The sequence below is a fragment of the Antrostomus carolinensis genome, unplaced genomic scaffold, assembly GCF_000700745.2.
Source record: "Antrostomus carolinensis isolate BGI_N321 unplaced genomic scaffold, ASM70074v2 scaffold28230, whole genome shotgun sequence".
NCBI lineage: Eukaryota > Metazoa > Chordata > Aves > Caprimulgiformes > Caprimulgidae > Antrostomus > Antrostomus carolinensis.
Window position 1 is genome coordinate 1 of NW_010286881.1, and position 23,283 is coordinate 23,283.

The window sequence follows — 23,283 nt, forward strand, 5'->3', positions numbered from 1 at the left end:
ATTCTATGATTCTATGATTCTATGAACAGTTAAAAGCTTTACAGAAGGGTTTTGACTTGCATTTATAAGAGCATGATAGGTGTATATCAAAGATTAAATTTATACAAGCTATAGAATTTGGAATCATGTCTGCAACATGTTGAAGACATGGTTGAAGAACATGTATTGTGGCACAACAGGGGTTTTAGATGAAATTTGGAAGCCTATACCCTAAAAAGGTAGTTGATAAAATCACCTTCTCTTAGAGAAACTGAAGGCCATCTACTCTGTCCCTCTGTCTTTGTCCTAAACTACTCCTAAATGCCTAAACATAGCCGTCACAAAGAAGTACTCTAATTACAGCTCCTGCTAAAGCTCTGGTAAGTTCTTGAATGAGTTATTGTGCCGATTTCAGTCACTGCACTCTGACAACAAAGTTGCAATCCAGTCTGAAGAGTGTACAGTAAGCAGCAATAAGGATGGTTGGAGAAGTTCAAAAAATGACCAGCAGTAAAAGATTAAGAGTTCTGGAGTTGTGCAGTCTGAAAAGAAAACTGCAGAAAGGTGTAGTAACAATCATTACATATATGAAGCATTGCCACAAGGAAAAACTCTTATTCCTTGCTGCCTGCATACAGGGAAAAAAAGTTATATAGTTAGCAGCAAAAAGAAAAGTAGATTAGACATTAGAAGTTGTTTGTTTTTTTTGGTTGCTTGTTTCCTTTTTAATAGGGAAGATAGTTAAACACTGCAACACATGTAAGAGAGACATGATATCTTCAAATATAGCAGATTTTAAAGTGTAAATTTGGCAACAACGGTTTAGTGATAGTCTTGCTATCGGTGTGTTGGTCTGAAAACTTAGGCGCTTAAAACAAGATTTGTGGAATGAAGTAATATATTTTATTAGATCAACTGATGCAGCTGGATGATGGACTCAAGCTTTCAGACACATTATCGCTCTTAGGATCTAAAGCAGCATCTGATCTCAAGACCTTATGGGCCTTAAAGTCTGCGTAATTTTTTTCCAGCTGTTTTAGCTAGTTTCATAAGAGAATGACTTAACTCTAGCTGGTTCCATTTTAGATTTGGACAACCTCTTGAGGACCCTTCAAACTTTTCTTTAGCATTCAGTGATCTATTTCATATATCTAAATTAAGCATAGTGTTATATCCTGACAGATTAAGAAGAATTTGAATCTTCATCTGGATTTGCATGATAGGTGAATTATTGTTTACATGAGAAGAATCTTTGATGTACAATGAGTTGTATTCTTTTCTTACAAGAAGTATTGTGGCATTTCCAGAAAATTTCATGCATCACTTTTTAAAGAGCTTTTGGTGACTGAATCTAAAACATTCAAAAGCTATTGATTGCTACAATCTCTCAGGGTTTTACTTACAAAGTTATTAAAAAACTTATTTTTAGGCTAGTTTCTCAGACTCAATTTTTTCATTTTTAATGTATTAGCTTATTAATTTAGTGCAACCATATTAAATGACTGAGTTGCCTTTGAAATTGAAAAAGAGGGAAAAGAAAAGATATAAAACAAGCTTTAAAGGCACATCTTAATAGAATGTTTGCTACATGCTGCTCTTGATCATAGGAATCTTCATCAAAAATATACCACATTTAAAATGGATAGCACTTAATACTGGAAAAATTACCATTATTTATTTGTCTCAAATTACAGTTGCCCAGACAACTATTATAGATTCTCCACAGATGCAATAAATATATTATGCCCAGCAAAATGATTGTCATCTTGATCCAATTTACAAGATTCCATGTGGTAGCAATTTGAATTAAACATCACATATCATAAGAAAAATATAAACTTCTGCAAATGTAGGTGTGTATTGCCATAGACTAGAGCCAATGCATTAAAATTGAGATGAAGAATGTTGTGTGAATAGCTAGTGAAAATGGTACTTAGAGGAAAATAAATTGGTTTGTATATCAGATTATTTCCCTTGCTGTGGTCTGTGGAAAAATGCTATTTGAGTGCTAAGATTCTCTCTTCACTTACCCTCTTGTTTGCACTTCCAAAGACAACATATGGTTCTTATGCTGAACTGCATATTCAGGTATTCTGTATTAAACAAAGGACACAAACATTTCCTTAATTCTGCAAAGCCAAGTGTTTTCCTGTTAAAGCATTCCCTAAGTCATTTCTATCTCACTAACTTGTCTTTCCAAATTCAGTTTGCATTGCAGTGTGGAAGAATCATCACATGCGGACAGTTACCAACTATTTCATAGTGAATCTTTCTCTGGCTGACATTCTGGTCACAATTACTTGTCTTCCAGCAACTTTAGTAGTGGACATCACAGAAACTTGGTTCTTTGGGCAGCCCCTCTGCAAAGTGATTCCCTACTTACAGGTATTATTTTACTGCATTTGTATATACATTACCCATGTTACAAAAAAAGAGAACAATAGCATCTTCCTAACAGTGATAATCTGATGGAAGTCTATCCCTGCTACTGAAGTAGATATCTCAGGATACCTGCTGAGGATTAAAGGACTGTTCCACTTGTGAATATGTTCATGCTTAATAAATATTATTCTTGTTTCATCTGATTTTTACACTTGGGCAATACTCTTTCTGGAACATTTGTCTGATGCTCTTCACTTTTTGTGATCTGTTTTAATAATTTAGAGGGGATATAAAGCAATAAAAATGTCTGTAAATAGAATTATAGTAAGTTATATTGTGTGTGTGTGGACCTAAACAGCTACATAAGTGTCCAGGACAGAGAACCCGAACTTCTGAAGGGAGTCTGGGCTTTCATATGTCTAGTGACTTACTTTACATATTTTAGAAATAGCCAAAGTATCCTGGTTCACTGGGAACTGATTTAGTGACTTACTTTACGTATTTTAAGTAAGTATTTTAAGTAATTTTAAGTAATATTTAGTGACTTACTTTACGTATTTTAAGTAAACCACTAAACCACTGAACCAGCCAAAGTATCCTGGTTCACTGGGAACTGATCAGATTGTCTACCTTAAGCAATAATTGCCACCACTGGGCTTAATTGGTTATGAGATCATTTGCATAAAAATGATTGACAAATATATTTCTTAAGAATAGATGGTTAGATGAACTGACTGGGCATAGTAGAATGAAAAGTGCTTGGCCTTTCAGTCATTATGAATCAAAAGAATTAAGCAGAACTCTGAACGTCTGCAGGTGATCAGCTCAGTGCCCCCAGTACAATTTATATTTTCAGCAGTTACCTGTATGGCTGAAGAGCCACGTTGTGCCATCTATTCAATAGAATCAAAATCACAAAACTTGTTTCAAAGCTTCCATTCTAGTGAAAGAAAAATCCAAAGAGAAGGTGTATAGACTGAAAGAAGAAAACCAAAATGATGGGTTATTTCCTACACTGAATAGAAGGGTAAAATGACTCAGTCTGCCTTTAGCTGGTTGTTGTGTTTTTTTCATGAGACCCTGAATTTCCATTGTTCCCATGAAAATTGAAAAGGCAAAATGATGGTTCTGGTATCCAAATATAACACAGAAAACAAACAAACAAAAGTTCTACAAAGAAAAAAAGAATCTAAGTAGTTGTTGAATGTTTTTAAAGTAATTTTTCAGATAAAGTTTTGCAAATTCTAAGTTGCATAATTTTGCTCTTTCAGAATCTGACCCTGCTTCTCTTACTCAGTTTGGGTAGCACTGTAATCTGTGAATTGTCCTGTTTGTTCTAGTGGGACTACAGCAGATGGGGATATCTGTTGTAATTCTGTAAGAAGCGATTTTAAAAGGAGTGTTTTTCTGGGAATAATTTCTGTTTAATAATTGCAGACAGAGAGCTAACTATATAGAAATAATTTTTTAAAACTCTGGGAAAAAAATTACAATAAATAATTTTGAAAGTTCTAAAAAAATGACATTTACATACTATTTCCTTTTTTTTAGACAGTTTCAGTCTCTGTGTCTGTACTAACACTTAGCTGCATTGCTTTGGATCGATGGTATGCAATTTGTCACCCTTTGATGTTTAAAAGCACAGCCAAGCGAGCAAGGAACAGCATTATAATTATCTGGATTGTGTCCTGCATCATAATGATTCCTCAGGCTATTGTTATGGAGTGCAGCAGTGTGTTCCCAGGATTAGCCAATAAAACCACCTTGTTCACAGTGTGTGATGAGCACTGGGGAGGTGAGTGTGTCATTGACCATAAAGACTGCATTTGTACTGCTGTTATGTGATTGAAATATCAGGACATATTAATATGCAGTCAAGTTGTATAAACATATCACAAAATGTTCTTAATTATATAAGTTTTCCTAGAACTACCATTTTCAAAATACTGTCAAATCCCATCTTTTTTTCTGTTGCGAAGACCTAAAGTACATTTGAAACCAAGTTTAAATGAATGAGGCTGGCTTGTTTCTTGACCGTGTTAATGTTTCCCAGAGGGTAGAAATGTTCCCACCCTTAAATGCTTATTCTTATATAATTCTGTGATCAATGGACATTGCAGGTTTACAAAGATTTCACTATTTAGCCTCTGGAAAGAGCTACATGAGAACAGAATTTCTGTTTACCTGATATATTGCTTTTGCTGATATTTCACTAGTCTTTATAGATTTCCTGGGACTTCAATGCAAATTGAATGTCCTTACAGAATTTATAAAGATGTTATTGACATGGGGTAGCAAGTTAGCCTACAATTTGAAATTTGTCATGGACAAAATCATTTAAATAACTTTGTAAATGTAATCAGTTACAAATTATTCTACTCAAGAAGTATAATTCTGCCTTTCCAGATTAACTTTGGATCTAACTTTTTCTGTATTTGAATTCAGGTGTAAGAACCCATAAGGGTTGTCAGGGAGTAACTACTCCTATTTTGTCTCCAGTCACACTAGTGGTGTTAGCCACCCACCTGAATGGTTATGACTCAACTCTGGTGGGCCTTGGCATAACTCCAACACTAATAGGGTGTATTGAGTTACATGCTGTGACTCTGACACTGGATATAGTGACCATCAGTAATACCATTATTCACACATGGGAAAATAAAGCCAAGTTTGCCAAAACATATAACTAAAAGGTGCCTGTTTAATAGCCTCAAGTCAGACTAAAACACAATCAGATTCTCTCCCAGAGCTGCCTCTGTAGAAGATTTCAGTCCTGTGACCAATTAAGATAAACTACAAATGGGTCACCTGTACTTAATTATCATGATAAATTAGCTTAAGCAGCTTGAATTGCTGAGGGCTTTTCCATGTGTTGATGTGGAAGTTCCTCCCCTGCTAATAGCCTCTGCAGAACCACTGGGGCATTGAGAAGACGTTGGCTGTCGCATTCCCTGTTCTTGATCTCCTTCATCCCAGTTAGTCCTGCAGTGGGGCAGAGATGGCCATTAGGTAGCTGGCACTCATTATGGACAAAGGTGTGCTGAAAATTTGTAGGTTAGAGGAGGCCTCTGTTAAGCTACAAGTATGGTACTTGCTGTTTCATTGGAGAAACCACATCTAATCTTTACTGCTAGTGTTCTTTCTTCATCTGTAAACAATTTTGTATCCTAGTCTGCTGCTAGGTGCTGCAGTATTTATGGGGCTATGTTCTTTCACAGTGTTCATTCCAGGCATGAGTTGTATCCCGTCATTTTGGCTGCAGAACTATTATGAAGTGTTGTCATCAATTCAAGGTTAGATCTGCAGCAAAGATTCTTTTAACCAACCTAGGAAATTACAATTATGGAAAGCACTTTAGTTAGTTAATTAAGGAGTCAGGAGAACATTTCTTCAGGGAACACAATCTCAACATTCCAGATCTGTGTTTGCCACTTTTTGGTTCCCAACAGGAAAATCTTGCTTTCGAAAGACAGAGTCCAAAGTAGCCTTGGAACTATTTTAAAGAGTGCCTCTTGTTCAGTACTGCGCTAGAGTAATTGCAGCCGATAGATATGCCAGAGCTGAAAGGGGTATAACAAAGGCAAGTACTTGAGCATAGAATTAAGGTTTTTTTGTGTGTGGTTTCAGAAATGAAGTGCAAACACTCCAAACACTTTTTTCTTTTTTTTTTTATTTATGTTGAGCATGCAATGTAAAATAATTTTACATTAAAAAGTTAGAGTTTTCTGAAATGAGAAGCTTTTAATTCCACCTAAAGATAACAATCCTATTTTTATCCTGCTGCCTTTTTAATGAATTATTCTTCTAATGATAATGCATCATCATTGCTACTTATTCTGCTGGTGCATTTCAGCTATTCATAAAAAATAATCCTCTCCACTTCCTAATAATAGCTTATCATAGTAACTTGACAGAAGAACTCTCCTGTGTGTTAAGTTACAAGTAGGTTGCTCAAATCATGCAGTTACTTAGTAAAAGTAGTTAACCATATATTATCAATGAGGGTAAAACACTATACTTCAACATATAACATTAACCTTAACATCCCTTTCAGACTATGGAGAATAGAGTGTCATTAGCCACAAATAATTTCCAGTCAATTGGAAAAGTCTAAGGACAGTGAGTTGGGCCAAAGTACAGAAAATACTATAGAAGGCCCCCAAACAGAAGAACAAAAGAACATGGATAACAGGATAGCAGTTTGAAAAGATTGGTGAACCTTGAGGCCACAAGAAGGAACAAAAAGCTAGTATTTTCAAATAAAATAGTTGCCTTTTTCTTGGATTTTGGTTTGCCTTTTTTGACTATGGGAATATCTAGGGTAAAAAAAAAAAAAACAAAACCTAAAAGGTCAAAGGAGAAATAAATTCATGTTCCTATGAATAAGCCATATTTGCAAAGAGAAATTGGAGATGTAGATACTGCACACTCTCAAAAGACCCTGAGCAAATCCTATAGGAGAGTCAATTTATGTGAAGAGGAAAGAGATTATATTTGGGTGTCTACTGCTTTGTTTAGAGCTACATATAATTTATGCTGTCTAAAATCAAGGTACATCTGATGAAATCTTTACAGACATCATGTACACTGTATGTCCCAAGGATATTAAACTGTGAATTGTCAAGGTTGGGACTGCAAAAGAGAGTGCTTAATGACACTTTCCAAAGTGTTTTGGAAGTCTATTCTAATTCTGGGTACTCAGAGCTACTGAAACATGAGGTGCTGTGGAGGACTAGTGGGAAGCCATGTCCAGGAAAGTGTCAGAGATGCCAAAGCAGGAGACATCACAGTACCCTACCCAAACTTCGGTCCAGCTGCTGAAATCCATACAAGTCTGATGAGTGTCTAGGAGGAAGGTCTGATCAGCACTGTGATACTTGGGCTCCTTAAGGGAGGAAAAAATAGTGGCCACCCTCGCTAATAAGATTTCAAGCATGCTTTTGGAGAGCTGCCAGTGACTGCAAATGGAGCAATAGTTCAGCCTAAAACATGGCTCAATTTCTTTTTAATTGCTTCTGGCATTCCTGAATATAAAATGCATTGCCAATTCTAGGCTGAGGGTTTTTCATTTTGAGAACTGTCTAATAACAATATTTTATTTGGGAATGCAAAAGGATCCAGCGTGTGACCTACACAGACTCTCTGAAGGAGCCAGTGTTGGCCACAGTTCTATAATAGTCTATTAATTTCTATGTGCTGAATTTGATGATAAAGTGCCAAAATAAAAGAAATGTATATTAAAATGAGTTCACCATGTGTCCAAGTCAGCTAAGTACATTCTCTTAGATCTATTAACAAACAGAGTGTTAGCCAAAGTGCATTAGCCAACCCCTTTGCAAAAGATAAAAAGAATATGGAGATAATCCTTTCCCAAAACTAGATGGTTGAATGGAAACAAAGGGAAGACTTTCTGTTCTATTTCCTCTTAGACTACTCAAAAAATAGTACAAAACCGTATTTTCTTAATTCTGGAAAACAAATAGCTGGAAATTGCATTATAACATGAAGGTTTATACATCCTGTTTATTGAAGTGTTCAGAATTTAAGGAAAAACTTGTGGGATATTTTAATGCAGCAAAAAGTCAGAATATTGCTAATACTGAAATTATGCTTGGTGTTACCATGAATTGATAACTCAAGCATAATATATCAGGTTTGAAAATGTAGTTTTAGTCTTAGCTAACTGCAAGCACTCTGACATAGGAACATAGTTTGGAAAATATTGTGTTGTGTGATCGGATTTTCTCTGCTATGAGCACCTACTTCCTAACATCCTTATTTATTAAGTTTTATTCTAAAAGTATACTCTTTTAGCTGCGTTGCTTCTTCCTATTGGTAGCTCCAAAACCTCATAGATATCTTGCTGAAAGTGGGGAACCTGGGAACTCTATACTGATGCTCCACAAACTTGATAGTCTTGTTGTTTTAGCCTGTTCTTAGAGAAGCTGTCAAGAGCACCAATTTCATTATGCACCTGTGGCTTAAGGAAATATTTCATTTGCTAGATATGTCAAAACCTTTTGAATCTGTCTGGGTTGTTTTCAGTTTGCATACATATGTATATGTATAAATGTATTTATATATGTAGTTACACAAATATAGTAAAATTCTGGCAAAAATCCAGAAGCTATAGTTTCAGTCTTCTACTTCGTTGCTTCATTGAGCAACAGTCTGTGACTGGAACAGAGTGCTGTTAAAGAAGCTTTAGAAAAGTTTGAAATTTGTTTAATAACCCCTGCAGCAGACAGAAGAATATTTGGTTTATGATACTGATCCTTTTTCAGGTGCAGTAATCATACTGTATGACTGGTACTGAGTAGAGACGTCGATCTCAACCCAGTCCAATCCCTGTGACCACTTGTTTGCTTTTTGTCCTCTTCCCTCTTTTCAGTAAAACAGCAGCCAGTGATGTGAGAATCATTAATTTATTCTTAAAGTGATGTTTATTCCATCTAAAAAATTATCTGCCACTGTCCTGAAGCCCATTAAGTGACCATGGAAGGCAAAGACACTTTTCTTCTCCTCTGCTTGGCAGTAAGAGGTTCAGCACAGGCAGCTAATATATCACCAGGACCATAGACTAATTGATGTTCTCATTCAAGGATCCTGGAACTCACCAACTTGATAAATGAACAGTATCCCAAACCAGCCCTTCCTCCTTTGTGCTGCTGTGATTGTCAGACAGCTTTAAAGCTTTTTTTGGCATGAGAAGCTAAACAGAGTCATGCTCCTTAGGGAGAAGTTCTACAAAGGGCTTTGCCCTGGGTGGAGGAGGGCCAGGTTTCCTTTGATGTTTAGCAGCTGGCACTTTCCAGGTGGCTAAACTTCAAAGGGAAGTGTTAGGATCTTCCTCCAACTTGGTCCATCAGTTCTTTGCAGATAGCTAGGCTCATTTAATGTTTCACTTTACTTGGAATGCTAAATTAGAAGCCATAAACTCCAGATGGCCTTTTAAATATGTACTGTCCTTCTACCTGAAAGGGGCCTGGCTGCCTGCAGAGCATTGATGAGGCAGATGGCACCTCCTTCTGAGCAGAAAGAATGTACTTTCAGCTCTGACCTCCTGTGATCCCAGTAAGTCACATTACTCCAGTTTCTCCTTAATCTCTCCACCTGTGAAGCATGCATGCCAGTATTTCCCTGGCTAACAGAACTGCTGTGAGGCTGCATTTTCTGGAATGCAAAAACAATTCTGAGATCATCAGTCAATATACAAAGTCAGGTTATCACCATTTATAAAAAACTGCCCCAAATGGTCTGCCTTCCCCAGGGACATTGCCAAGAGCTAGTAGCTGCAGCTGCTCAGTTAAGAGTTGGTAAGCTGGTTTGCTACAGGATCTTAGAGCAAGTAAGGAGCCAAATGCTGCTCATCTGAATTCTTTGGACCCTGATCCATCAAAACAGTCAAATGTTGATGGCAAAGTCTCTATTACCTTTGCTAGCGGTGAACATGGGCTGGATTTTGCTATAGCAAGTTTCCATGTCCCTGATACAGAAGTTTTTTGACTGGTGAACCAGCTGGCTTTTTGAGTTCCAACACTGAATGTGACATTGCAAGAGTCTGGGATTGAGGCCGAGTTTGGGATTAACGTGATGGTGTTCTCCTTCCTGCTATGAGAGTTATGGGCCAAGTCTGCGTATCTCCTCATCTAATCAAACTCTCAGGGATTCTCCTGACATGCAAAGGGACCTCTTGTTTGATAGGGTCCACAATCTCAGTCACACTAAAAGGCAGAAAGTAAGTTTGACTCACCAATGTTTTGATCTCATGCTACTCTTTTTTTCTTTCTTTCTTTCTTTTAAAAAAAAAAAAATTAAAACTGCAATCAATACAGAGTTTCAGTTACAGATCTTGTCATCCTGAAACATTCAGAAATTCTAGAAATTAACATAAATATTCCTTCTCTTCTCTAGCCCAAAATGCAATGTTTAGGATTACTGTGCAATCTAACTGCTCATATAGTGAGCAGTTTCTCTTCTGCTATGTATTGTCACTCTGCATAATACTCATTCCTTTTCTGAGGCCATCCATAAATGTTAAGCTATAATTGATATCAATGTTTGGTATTACCAAAGGACAAAAGTGAAAGCAGGTTTCCCAGGCACCCACTGCACGTTCGGCTATAGTCTAACAACAAAGCTTATAATACAACATTCTTAAAGACACGATACACTCATAGCATTTGTAAGATGTTTTTCTCTAACCAAATAACATTCATAAATTCTCCTTTGAAAAGAGATACACAGGAAACTAGAACACAATGGTAGCAAACTCAATATTGTTAAAGCTGAATCAAAAATAATCTTGGAAATTTACTAACTTTAGAGCACCCGACTGAATTAATTCTGTTTTATTTTACTGTAATCATAAAAATAAATCACTGAGTATACCTTTAAGACACATTTATTCTGCCACCAAAAGTAATTTAAGAAATGTCTGTCTCTCCTCCAATTAACATCTTGCTTGCTGTAGTCTGCGTTCTCCGTTTATAGGTGAGAGACTGTGCAATTTACTCAGGGATACAAAGTAGCCTTTGTAGAATTAAAACTAAAGAAAGACAGTTATACAACCTGTTAATATGCCAAAGATGAGGCAGGTTGCATAATTGGTTAGCTATAGTTAGATAATGAAATGTTCTTTCACTGATTTAATTAAAAAAAAACCTTCTTAAGACTTTGTACCTAAAGTAATAATGTGATTTGAAAGCAATAATGTAGTATAAAAGATACTTGAGATAAAAGCATGTTTATAATAGAAACAGAATGTGCATAGAAGTGATTAAAAAATCAATCCTGGCCATAATATTATTGGATATATCTTCCATTATAAGATTGTTTGAAAAACACATGCATATCTATATAAATAATTTGGCTTAAAGTGAGTATGAAATGTATGTATATTTAAATGCCCTTTTCTTATTTGAATTCTATTTCCAGCTGAGGTTTACCCCAAAATGTATCACACCTGCTTTTTTCTGGTGACATACATGGCACCACTGTGTCTTATGGTGTTGGCCTATTTGCAAATATTTCGAAAGCTGTGGTGTCGCCAGGTAAGTAATTTAAAACAAGTTCTATTTGATGGCTGTTGTGACTGTGTGCAGATTCCTGTGTACAACCTTCTTCTCTAGATGCTCCATGTTATCACTTAGGACTTGAATTTTTACATCCAGCACTGTTACCAGGTTCAGTGACCCTGCAGGCTTAGAGTCACCTTGGATAGGCACTGAGATGCACTAATAAATGAAGACAGTCAGGCTGAATTAAACCTCCTCTTGCTCATGTCTCTGAAGGGCTTAGAGAGAGAGAAAAAGGCAACAGCAAGATTTATAGGCAGTGGAAAGATCTCGCCCGTTGTATCTGAAATGCTTAGTGAAATACCTTAGGTGACCTTCTTTATACTACTAAAATCTTCTGTAGCAGTCAAAAATTAGGACTGACCTTCTCATTTTGTTTGTAGTCTGTACAATTTTTTATTTTTGTTTTTCATTCTAGGAAGTCTCGGGTTCAGAGCAGGTCTCATCTGAACAAAAGTTATACTAGAATGTCCAGCTATCAGAACTGTGAGACTGGAGTTGCCTGATGTGAAGCTGGCTGTCAACAGTAACATTTGATGTGAATTATTGACAAATTGGCATGATTTCTAATGTGAATATCTATTTTTTTCAAGCTTAAAATGAAAAGTTCAGGAAATAAAAGAAAAATACTAAACAAAAAAAACCTCACAAGCAAGGACACAAAAAACATTAGAACTGAAGTGGCAAAAATGATGTGAATTTTTTCAGAAACATTTTTCACCCTCCAGCAATTTTAAGTGGTGTCAGCTTGAGAATAATTTTCGGAATGTGAGCTGTAATCTGTCATACATCACATCACTCTATGGTTCCCTCTGCTGTCTTCTGCATGTCTGGAATTTATCTGTGGCTGTAGTCCCCTGACATCCCCTGCCCTGTCATTCTATAAACGACAGTAAACTCATCCTGTTGAAGACATGATGCAAGATATTCTCTCTCCTGTCTTCTCAAGTGACTCTAACAATGGCTGACATTTCCATCCAGATATGGACATGAATCATTTCTCTCTCACCGCTCACCATTGTGTCTGATACCATCCAAATTTGAGGCTGTCCTGGCCAGGGCATAACAACTGCCACATCAGGAGCATTTTCCATGCTGTTCAAATTGATCCATCAGAGAAATCACAAGTAGACTTTAGATTTCTGAATATACGTATGTTAAAAGTAAAAAACAAATCTTATACTGATAAAGTATATCTCATGCAAATAGGTAAAACAGAGGAAAAACCAAATCTGCTCTAAGGCATTTTGTTATCATCCATTCATCATAATAGCAATTATTCTCATGTCTAATCATATTAGGTTAAACCAGAGTTGCTGTTTGTCTTGCTGTTTATCTTTAAATTACTATTTTTTACTTTTAGTTTCTTACACTTATAAGATAGTTTGAAGGTAAAATTTAACCTTTACAATTTGAGGGGGCTCTTCACCAGAACAAAGGCTTTGCTCAGTTAGTTTTGGAATTAAGTTCTGTCTAACATAGCTCTAAGATGGTCTGCATTGCTGAATAGTTATCTGTCCTGTAGCACCCAATGACCTTATCATCATATTCCTTTTTAACCTTCTGTTCTGTACTTTCTTTACAAGCTACCTAGTCTCTCAGGCTGTCCATTAATTAAGTTAATGCAAAGCAATTGTTCTTAACCCACACATAGTTTGAAAATGCTGGTTCAGATTCGGAGCAGAAGTTGAATGACTGGAAACCAACCTATTTTGTTGGGTTTTTTCCTCCTACTGTATTAGCTGGTCTATTTCTTCTTCACAATATTTATTCTCCCTGACAAGGTTAGGCTGATCCTTTTTGTTCAGTGGCAAAAAGACAGATACTGCTACAGGCTTAGTGCTATCAATAGTGCAAAATTACAGATGTCTCTTTTCCTAGTATAGATAATAGCACTATGTATAGGAGGCTACACTAAGTGAAATTAAAACCGCTGTACATTTATTATCTGTGACTTGGCTGCAGACACCAAGTGTTTTTCTAAGTCAAATAGGTGTGCCATAATCAGTCATGTATAGCAAATGAATGCAGTACCCTGAATGTATTTATTATTTGAAAATAGTTTCAGTCAAGAAATCATGCTGTTTACCAGAACTTCAGTTAAATATAATGGTCCTACTACAAGGTACAATGAGCCTTCCTGATGTACAAGATAGAAAAAACCACAGCAAACAGTAGATGCTTTCTATACCTTACATTTTTTCTAAAGGTTCTTCTTTAAAATGGAATGTGTTGTGTGCACAGATTTTCAGATCACTAAAGGTAACAGATTTACAAGCTATCCTTACCATACTTCGTGCAATAGCTCTTAAAATTACTGATAGTATCTTTCATGCAGATCTTTGAATATAAGCTTTACAATCTTGGAATTAGTGATTCATCTTTGTAAAGACAGGAATAATGACACCACAAATACCAGGGATTTTGAGTACTTTATTTTAATTATTTGCAAGGAAGTAGTGACTTAGAAGGCTATGTTCTCTTGCGGATTTTAAGTAGATTAGAAGTAACTTCTGAACAAATAAATAAGACTGAATGGGCTTATGATAAAAATGCTGGTACATAATTTGTATTATAAAGTTCCATGTGGTATGCTTTGATTTACTGATGTCCAAATGCATTGACACTAAAACCTACTCATAGCTAGGAACCCTACTCATTTTTATTTTGGCAGCTGAAACATACCCTTCAAGTCTTTGCAAGCTGTTATTATATTTGGAGATATTTCCTCTGGTTATAAACCCTTTGATAATAATTTGAGGGGATAGAAGAAAAGTGCATAAGAAAATAACCATGCAACTTTTAGTACCAGTTTGGACACAGCTGGTGGGCTTTTAGTGAATTATTGGAATTACAGAAATTCTCCACATTTGTCTCTATAACTGATTCCTTACTGAAAAGCAAATATATGCATTATGATGACGTGTGTACTTGTACATGCTTAATACGCAAGTGTGTGCTTATATAAATGTATATTTGTAAATGTTTCTGTGTACACAAACACACACTTCTGAAGTGTTATGCTCTTTAGATGATACTACTTCAGCAATGCAGCTGTGGGTATGTAGCTCTTTTTTATTTTTATTTTTTTTTCTGATAAAATTCTTGCTGTATTATTGCTTGTTGGTGTAGCAGTAGCAAAGCCCAGGTGTATACGAGGTAATGACTGAGGAAATAGGGCTCAGTGCAAACTCCTGAAGATTTAGCAATTTAATATATAGTACAGTGATGTTGTACATTGTATACAGTCCCTACCTTTAATCACCTCTTGCTATTAAAGACTGCTTAAATACCAGAAAAGATCCTTCTACCTGCACAGACAGGTACAAGCCACGCACAAAAACAGTCTTGTCTAACTTTTCTGTAGAAACAGTCATTCACAATTTTGAGCCCGGATACTGTTTCTCTTCCTCTAAATTGCATCTAGCTCATCAAGTGAATCTTTGGCATGATCAGGAGGGAGAGGTTGGGCTGAGTTTCTCTGCTTCTGTCTCCATTTTCCAATCAGTTCTTGCTACAAATATGGTAACTCACTATGACTGAAAAGGAAGGAAAGCTTCTACTCAAAAATTAGAGGAAGAGAATATCAAAGTACCCCTGATAAACCAAAATCAGAATTTTATATAGCGTGTTATGTCAGTTGTGCATGGCAAAGGCACATTGCAGTACTGCACCCCACAGCTAAGTCAGGTAAATCCTTTGCAATAGGACAGGTGTGTCCAGGTATGAAACTGATGCTGCTGATTTCAGCTGAATGAGTGGGAAACCTCAGTAGAAATAAGTGCAAGGGGTTTTTTGCTTCGTGTCCTTAGAGACATTAGTAAAAAATAAATGTTATAATGTATCCCTTGTTCTGCTTCATTGATTTCCTGTTCATTACAACACAACTTAGCCAAAACGTTCCAATAGTTGTAAATCAGGTTTGATGGTGCACATAAATGCTAAATTAAGGGATTGTCTGTGCAAGGAAGCTATTCACAAAAAATACATAGTAGCTATTCCAGAAAAATTCTGCATGTGCTTGCTTTTATTTTAGAACAAGTGTTTCAATTTTAGCTTACTTGTTTTCTGAAATAAATACCCAATATTTTATTCTCTTCTGGTCAGTTTGTGTGATAAACCCTAATTTTTAAAATGCTACAAAAGACAATCCAAATTTTGCAGATACTTTTAAACATGAATTATTTTGCACTCATGAGACTAGTCACCCTGCAGACAAATGCGCTACCCTTGAATAAAACTCATTTCTACTCAAAAGGTTTTTCCAATGTATAACATTGAAAACATTATAAATATCATTGTAATAGAGTTCTCTGAGAAAGCCCTTGCCATCTGTAGTCTTTCACATTTGGCTGCAGGCAGGAAATAATTTTGAAGAACTGAAGCAAAATTACTTTATTTGACTTGGCTTGTGTAAAGGCACAGAAAACAAAAATTGAGAACTTTCTTTTAGTAGCATGGTGCTACATCTACCCATTGCAAGGTGTCTTTGGCTAACCTAATTCTTCCTATATCTTGGCATTCTTCCATGATTCTTCTCCATTCATCACTGTACACGCATTCAGTTTTGAAGAGCTTTGCAGTGAGATGCACACTAAGGCTGTAACTTCTTTAGCTGCTTTATTGTCATCTAGATTGCATATTTTGAAGTTTTATGGCACATAAAAATATGTAGGCTTTAAATCATTGTTTTCCAATGTTTAAAATCTATTTAGTATCTTAAATTAGCAGCATATTAATGGGATAAACTACTCTGCCATACAAAAAACCCTTCATTATAGAACTTTATATCAACATAATTGCAGCAGTAGGGTTGGCGTGGTAGTTTGAAGACACAAGCCAGGCAAGGTATACAGAAAGTAAAGAAATTTATAATATATCCATGTATTTGAATAAAATACAATTTATTAATGGGATAAACTACTCTGCCATACAAAAAACCCTTCGTTATAGAACTTTATATCAGCATAATTGCAGCAGTAGGGTTGGTGTGGTAGTTTGAAGACACAAGCCAGGCAAGGTATACAGAAAGTAAAGAAATTTATAATATATCCATGTATTTGAATAAAATACAATTTTTATGCAGTGCTTCAAGCATGTCTGAAATTGTATTTGTTTCTTGCAGCTACATCAATTGATTTAATAAAATCCCTACTTCTTCCTGCAAACTTACATTGTGCACGTCAACATGTCTATTTTTCTTGTTATAGCTACCCACAGTGCTAGTTTTTCAAAGTGCCCCTTATTTTGTCTTTTTTAGATCCCAGGAACTTCTTCTGTTGTTCAGAAAAAATGGAAGCCTCCACAGTCCTCAGCACAGCCCCGAGGGCTGGGACAATCAACAAAGTCAAAGATTAGTGCTGTGGCAGCTGAAATAAAACAGATTCGTGCAAGAAGGAAAACAGCACGTATGCTAATGGTCGTCCTCCTGGTTTTTGCACTTTGCTATCTACCAATTAGCATTCTCAATGTCTTGAAAAGGTAAAGTTCATCCCAAAATGTAAACACTTGGTAAAGCTTTCTGTCTGAAAACAATCCTCTGTTACTAGATTCCTCTTATTCTGGAAGATACTTATGAAGGATAAACTAACTTATTTCACAATAAAGAAAGGGAAAATAAGCATACAAGAAAGCATGCAAGAAAATAAACATGCAAGAAAAATATATGTATAACCTATTTGTAGTATTTAAACTAAAGGCCAGCTTGTGGAACCCTTATTAGCAAGCTTTTCCTCATGAAAATTATCTAGCCTATCTCCTTGTTAAAACCTGTCATTTATATAGGGTTACAGCTTGTTTGCTGTAAATGCACCCATAGAAGTCTTTACCTAAAGCAGCAGCTGAAGTTTATCAGGAGAGTGTAGTGTTGTGGGTTAGCCCCCAGCACTGTGAAATGCTGGATTCAAATCCAAGGCTCATCATGTACAATTTTGACACCTTAAGCTAACCGTTTAGTTTGCCTATCAAGCTTTGTTTTACTTATTTAACCTTTTCTCTCCTGTTTATTTGAGATATAATTATTTACACTCCATTTTCTGTACAGTGCTTGACAGGCTAAGACTTTGGTATAGTTATATTTCATGACACTTCTGGAATAAATAATGACATATATCAGGAGATTTGAATATACTAAAAACTAACCAGCCTTTTATTGGTGCTTGAGGAACATTTTTGTTTATAAGAAATAGTTTCAAGTTGGATTTGAAGGCTTAAATACATCCCACTCAAATCTGGCACTTTCCTGAAACCTAATTTAATCCTCAGGTCCCTTGGCAGGCAATGCAGAGAGGCAGAAGTATTTGCAAAAGGCACTTCAGGCCACCTACAGTCTGAATCACAGAGAAACTACACAGTTTACCTCAAGAAAAATAGCAGAGTAAGCCTGTAGTTAGATTTTCATTTAAATGGCAAAAGTTTAGTCTAAGGAATCTGGGCAGAGCACGCTTCTCTGTTGTGCAGATGCTTGTACCCTCAGGTTTTGGGCCAGTTAAGTGCCTTTCTAACTCCAGAGCTCCTGTTTATTGGAGCGTGAGCCTGGAGCTGGGAATCTCAATGACTTGAATAGGTCAAAAACAACTTTTCCCATTTTTTTTGGCTTATCTAACACCAATTGACTATGGTACTTAGCAGAAAAGTCATGCGTCTGTACCATTGCAAAGCAAAGTACTGCTGGTCTCTATTATACTAAACTACCAACGAAGGAGGCTGAGGGATGGGGAGAGGGCTTCATTGGCTCAAGAAAGCAACCAGTGTGGAATCAGCTTTTCTGTGCCACTGCAAATATATCATCAGAGATAAAATTAGGCTAGAAGTTACCAATCTTTTCATATTATTTGTAATTTTGCCATCTTTCAGGTTTGCTTTTTTTTTTTTTTCCATAGGGTTTTTGGGATGTTTAATCATGCTGATGACAGAGAAACTGTATACGCCTGGTTCACATTCTCACACTGGCTTGTATATGCAAACAGTGCAGCCAATCCTATTATTTATAACTTCCTCAGTGGTAAGTTTCAGTCACCTAGAATTCACATTTAATGTATAGTTTGAATGTAATGAGCCATAGCAAATAAGATTAATGACTGTGTAACATCAGCCCAGCTGCTCCAGTGGGAACTAGATCCTCTTCTTGGAATAAGTTGCCTGATGTATCCCATTACCTTCAGGCTATCTACCTATAACTAAACTAAACAGTGACAGGGCCTGAGTCCAAGTGCTTGAATTTGACTGTCCATGCCATTATTTTGGTAGAGAATTCCCTGGCATGACCTTGGTCTGAAACAATTACCATTCCCCTAAACACTCCCGAGATGCTGTCTGGGAGGTAGAACAGGCTACCAACTGGGCTGTCCCCAGTTGCCATTTTATATGCAAGTGTTGGATTTTGGAGGCTGTGAGTTTTTAATAGCACTTGCATAACCAGATTGTACCAACTAGGTTCAAGGCCAAAGAACCAGCCAGGATGCTGTTTGCTTATTGGTATACATTTGTCTTAGTTTGTATTTGTCTTATTTGGCTATGAACAGCAGAACCAGGACCCAGACTGGTGTTATTACAGCTAAATACAGGGAGGTAAAAGTCTGTTGGTCCCCACTACACATTTACCCATTGTAAGGGTTTTTTTGGTGTGTAGTATGAGGACGATCTAAAGTCCCAAAAGCAGACTAATGGGCTGTAGAACACTTTGAATCTTCTTTTAAAATGTATTCAAGATGAAATACAAATTAGCCATGCCCTCTCATTTCACATGTCAAGTCAGTCATTTAAGTCATTTAAGTCCTTAAATTAGTCATTTAAGCCTACAATTGCTCAATTCCTTGTTTTTGTTAGATATGATATTAATCAGTAGACTATCCATGCTGTGATTTCATAAATCATTTTAGTTTGTCCATTCTGCCAAGAATAATTTAGGTTTCATATCACACCACACATACCTTCTTAAAAAGGTTATATTTTTGCTGTCTTTCTCCAAGATGTTGAAATTGTGATTTCCTACTTCTGCATTCGAAGAACCTCTGGGTATTTTGGGTTAATTGTGCTTTAGATAGCTGTTTTTTTCTAATCTCTAAAGTTTCTTGAAACATGGCTTATAGTACAGTTTTTTCATGAGTCTTTTTTGTGGTTGGCAGGGAAATTTCGAGAAGAATTTAAAGCAGCGTTTTCTTGTTGCATCTTTGGCATTCGCAGTCACCATGATGAACGACTCACCAGAGGTCGTGCCAGTACAGAGAGTCGGAAATCCTTGACCACCCAAATCAGCAATTTTGATAACGTTTCAAAACTTTCAGAACACGTTGTATTGACCAACATAAACACACTTCCGGCAAATGGTACTGCACCTATTAATCACTGGTAGTATATTTGTCCCTATGTCTTTTGATGCTGTGGAAGTAAAATTTACTTGTGCATACAACAATATTTCAATACAAGCACAATGCAATGAGAGAAGTTTACAACTAAGAACTGACTGTAAGAAAAGTAACTTGCAAGACATATTTTGTAGAATATGCTACAACTTTGGTTATATATTGACGAAATAAAATTTAATCTCATTTATTTCAAAAGCTGAGTTGCAATTGGGAAGGGGGTAAGGTAATCATATTTTATATAAATATTTTATTTTGATCCCTACTTCCTTTAGACTCCTAAGTAAATAAAGAATAGGTAGCTTAAACTATGAAAATAGTTTTGTCTGGAGTTGCAATATGTTTATAAACAGCTATATTCTACTCAGAGCTAATTCACTGAAGTTGTGGTCTATTTCATAACAAATATAACCAAAATTGAGTGTACAGATTGAACTACCTGAATGTCCTTCACTATTTCAAATGATCTGCTTACCATGCATTCTGGCTGATCAAATAAGAAATTAACATTAATTTATTTTCTCACATTTTCTGTTCATTTTCCTATTGGGTGGAAAATGTGTATTCAAGAACAGCTAGGAAGCCACTCTTAATTTTTCTCCAGTCCAGGTTGATAAACAAATTAACACAGTCCGAAATGAAAGGCAGAGGTTGTTAAAGATTTCCCAGCTCTGGGTAAACACAAATGATTGTGCAATTCCTTAGCTTTGTGAATAGATGGAAAATAGCATATAATTTATTATTTGATTCTTCTCATTACATTATATGTTATATCCCAGCAGGACTTTGCAGGGGACTGCAAATGCAGGATTCATCCCTCCTCTCTGAGGGATGTGAACATTGGTTGTCTAGAAGTTATCTCAGATGTTATAGGCTAGGACTATATAAGCCATATCATGATAACAGAGAAATCACTATCTCCAGACAGCTGCTCTCTTCCTAAAATATATAACTAAAAATAATTAAATAAATTACCTCTGAATGTTCTTTTCACTTACTACAGAAGGAATGGGTTTTTTTCCTGAATTCAGCTTGCTCTTCTCCAGTAGTGTTGCCATTCCTATATGGACAACACAAGCAAGGTTACAGCCATGAAACCCAGATGATAGTGCGGCCGTAGATGATGTTTTGTTCTATATCTATTATTTGTCATCATTCTCTTCTGCCTTCCTGTCCTGTGCTCATGGCAGTGGGGGCTGGACTAGATGATCTTTAAAGGTCTCTTCCAACCCAAATCATTCTGTGATTCTATGATAGACTTGTACACGGGAAGCTGTAGTACTCTGCTGGTCACAGTGGCATCTTGGTAAGGAACAGGGCAATTTACCAAATAGGGCATATTAAATAAGTGGTAGAACACAGTAAAAATGTTTAAAAGTAAGAAAATCGAGGTTTCTGCATCAGAAATCCCCTTAGACTTCAGTCAGGAAGTTTTCACTTAAAAATTGCCAGTGCAATTTGGAACATTTTCTGGCAGACCATTTTGATAATGGATCATCACCTGCATAGTGCTCAGAGAGTGACAACCATGGGGTGAGCCAGTTATCTATCTGCTACAAACAGTAAAATAATCTTAAAATCTTTATTTTATCTTATAGGTATCCCAGCTATACTCAACCCATTAAAATCAGTGGAGCTGCATCTCCACATACCAGGGATGAACATGACTTCAAATTTAGATGAAGCTGTGAGGGTTTCTGCAGAAAACACTGGCAACACAGAGAATGCAGAGTGGGACAAATTCATCCCTAGCATAACTAAACTTACCTCGATGGAGTTACAGCAAGGATGACTTTGGCTCGATATGTGTAATACCACCAGAGAAAGGCACATGCTTTTAGCTGTGTTACAGACTACAACACATGGACAAAGGGATTCCTTTGAAACGACTGCCTCTCCTTTCTTCTCAGTCTTACAGAAACCTCCTTACCTCAGTATGAGCTAAAGAACGTGTCTTTACAAGTCTTTTTAAAGATTGGATTGTAACATACTTTGTAAATACTGTAGATATTTATTTTTATATATTTTAGATGCTGTGGAATGTTCTAAAATGTATAATATAAAGAACTCTAAGTATTTGAAAGAAGTCTCAAACATCATTTATTTATATCCTCTTTCTATAAATGAGTGTCTTATTTACAAGGAATGCTTACTTATACACTAGTGATATTCTGGAATTACTTTGCACTTCTTTTTCTGCTAATTCACTTCTAGTAAATTCTATATTCTCTATGGAAGTTTCACTTCAGATAGATAGATTGATTTTGAGAGATTCTATGAGGCTTTTCTAAGCAGAGACATGCTTCTAAGACATGAACCAAAATGCTGCAAGTCACATATGTTTTCATAAGATTTCACTAAACAGACAATTATTTTTTTCTTCAGACTTGAGTGCCTAAAAAGTAACTAATTTAATAAAAATTACATGATGCTCAAAGGTGCTATAAGCTCAAAATTCCTACTCAGGCCAATAGGAATAAGAAGTGTCACCCCCTGTGAAGGACAGTACATTTTAACTTTGGTAGCTGATTTTAGTCCATAATGTCTGCAAGTGTTGCTCCAGAAGATCTCCGAGGATCTTTAGAATAGAAAACATTGGTTATCTTGCTTGCTTTCATTATTTCTTTCTCAGCTGCCATTTAATACTAATGATACAAACAATTAACAGATTTACATGCCAAGAAAATTTTGACTTTTCAGTAATTAAGATAAAATGTTTCTCTCTGGAAATATATAGAGGTGATATATCATTGGACCAGTAGATCAAGTACTCACCCGTTTTCCACTTATGGGATAAGCTCCCTGGCCTGGGGCTTCCTGCCACACATTGCAATTTTTCTTCTTTAAGAACGAAGATGGTGCATCACTGGAGACTGAGTCTACTGGGGGAACGTGGCCTGTTGGTTAGAAAGGGGCTAATCTATAAGAACCTGAGCTACGATCCCCCTGTGGCACTATTCCTGTGTTTCAGTTAAGATTTTTTCAAAAGGAGGGGTAAGGTGGGAGGGAGGATTTGTTTTTCAGTAAAAAGCATTTGACATCCTAGAAACAGGGCATTCTCACACATTCAATTGTTTCTGAAAAGCCAATTATTCATAGACAAGGTGTATTTTTATTAACTTACATAAATTTTTTTTTAGGTTTTTCTTTGACCTAATGTAATGTACTGTCTATAATGACAGCTATAGTTTTATTAAGTGCTCAATCACTATATGCTTTAACCTACCCCAATAGATGTTTTACTTGATATAGTTGCAATTACTCCTAGATTACACTGCTGCAAAGTGAGGGGAAAAAAAATGCATTTGTTTGTATATTAAGGTTTTCTTTTTCTATTAAAAGAGAAAAAGAAGAAATCCCTTAATTGAAAGTATGTTTAAACATCAAATAAAGTCATAGGAATTCCTTTATTCCTATGTGTAAGCTTAGTTTTTGAGTATTTCAAGAAACTATTTTACTTTGTCAAATAGTTGTGGAAAGTT

The 23,283-nt window shown here is 36.1% G+C and overlaps 1 protein-coding gene across 1 annotated transcript; it reads left to right on the forward strand.

Annotated features, from left to right (window-relative positions):
• The first annotated feature begins 2,190 nt into the window (after positions 1-2,190).
• Positions 2,191-21,881, forward strand: LOC104532454 (orexin receptor type 2). Its single transcript, XM_010177677.1, has 7 exons — positions 2,191-2,364; positions 3,913-4,156; positions 11,299-11,414; positions 16,699-16,919; positions 18,320-18,441; positions 19,565-19,765; positions 21,400-21,881. The coding sequence occupies exons 1-7, from the start codon at positions 2,215-2,217 to the stop codon at positions 21,591-21,593; spliced, it is 1,248 nt and encodes a 415-aa protein (XP_010175979.1). The 5' UTR covers positions 2,191-2,214; the 3' UTR covers positions 21,594-21,881.
• The last annotated feature ends 1,402 nt before the right edge of the window (positions 21,882-23,283 follow it).

Bases quoted from the DNA above. Each gene is read 5' to 3' on its own strand.
- LOC104532454 (XM_010177677.1), top strand. From the start codon at position 2,215: ATGCGGACAGTTACCAACTATTTCATAGTGAATCTTTCTCTGGCTGAC. The intron at 2,365-3,912 runs GTATTATTTTAC...CCTTTTTTTTAG, and splicing joins AAGTGATTCCCTACTTACAG to ACAGTTTCAGTCTCTGTGTC. The intron at 18,442-19,564 runs GTAAGTTTCAGT...TGTGGTTGGCAG, and splicing joins TATTTATAACTTCCTCAGTG to GGAAATTTCGAGAAGAATTT.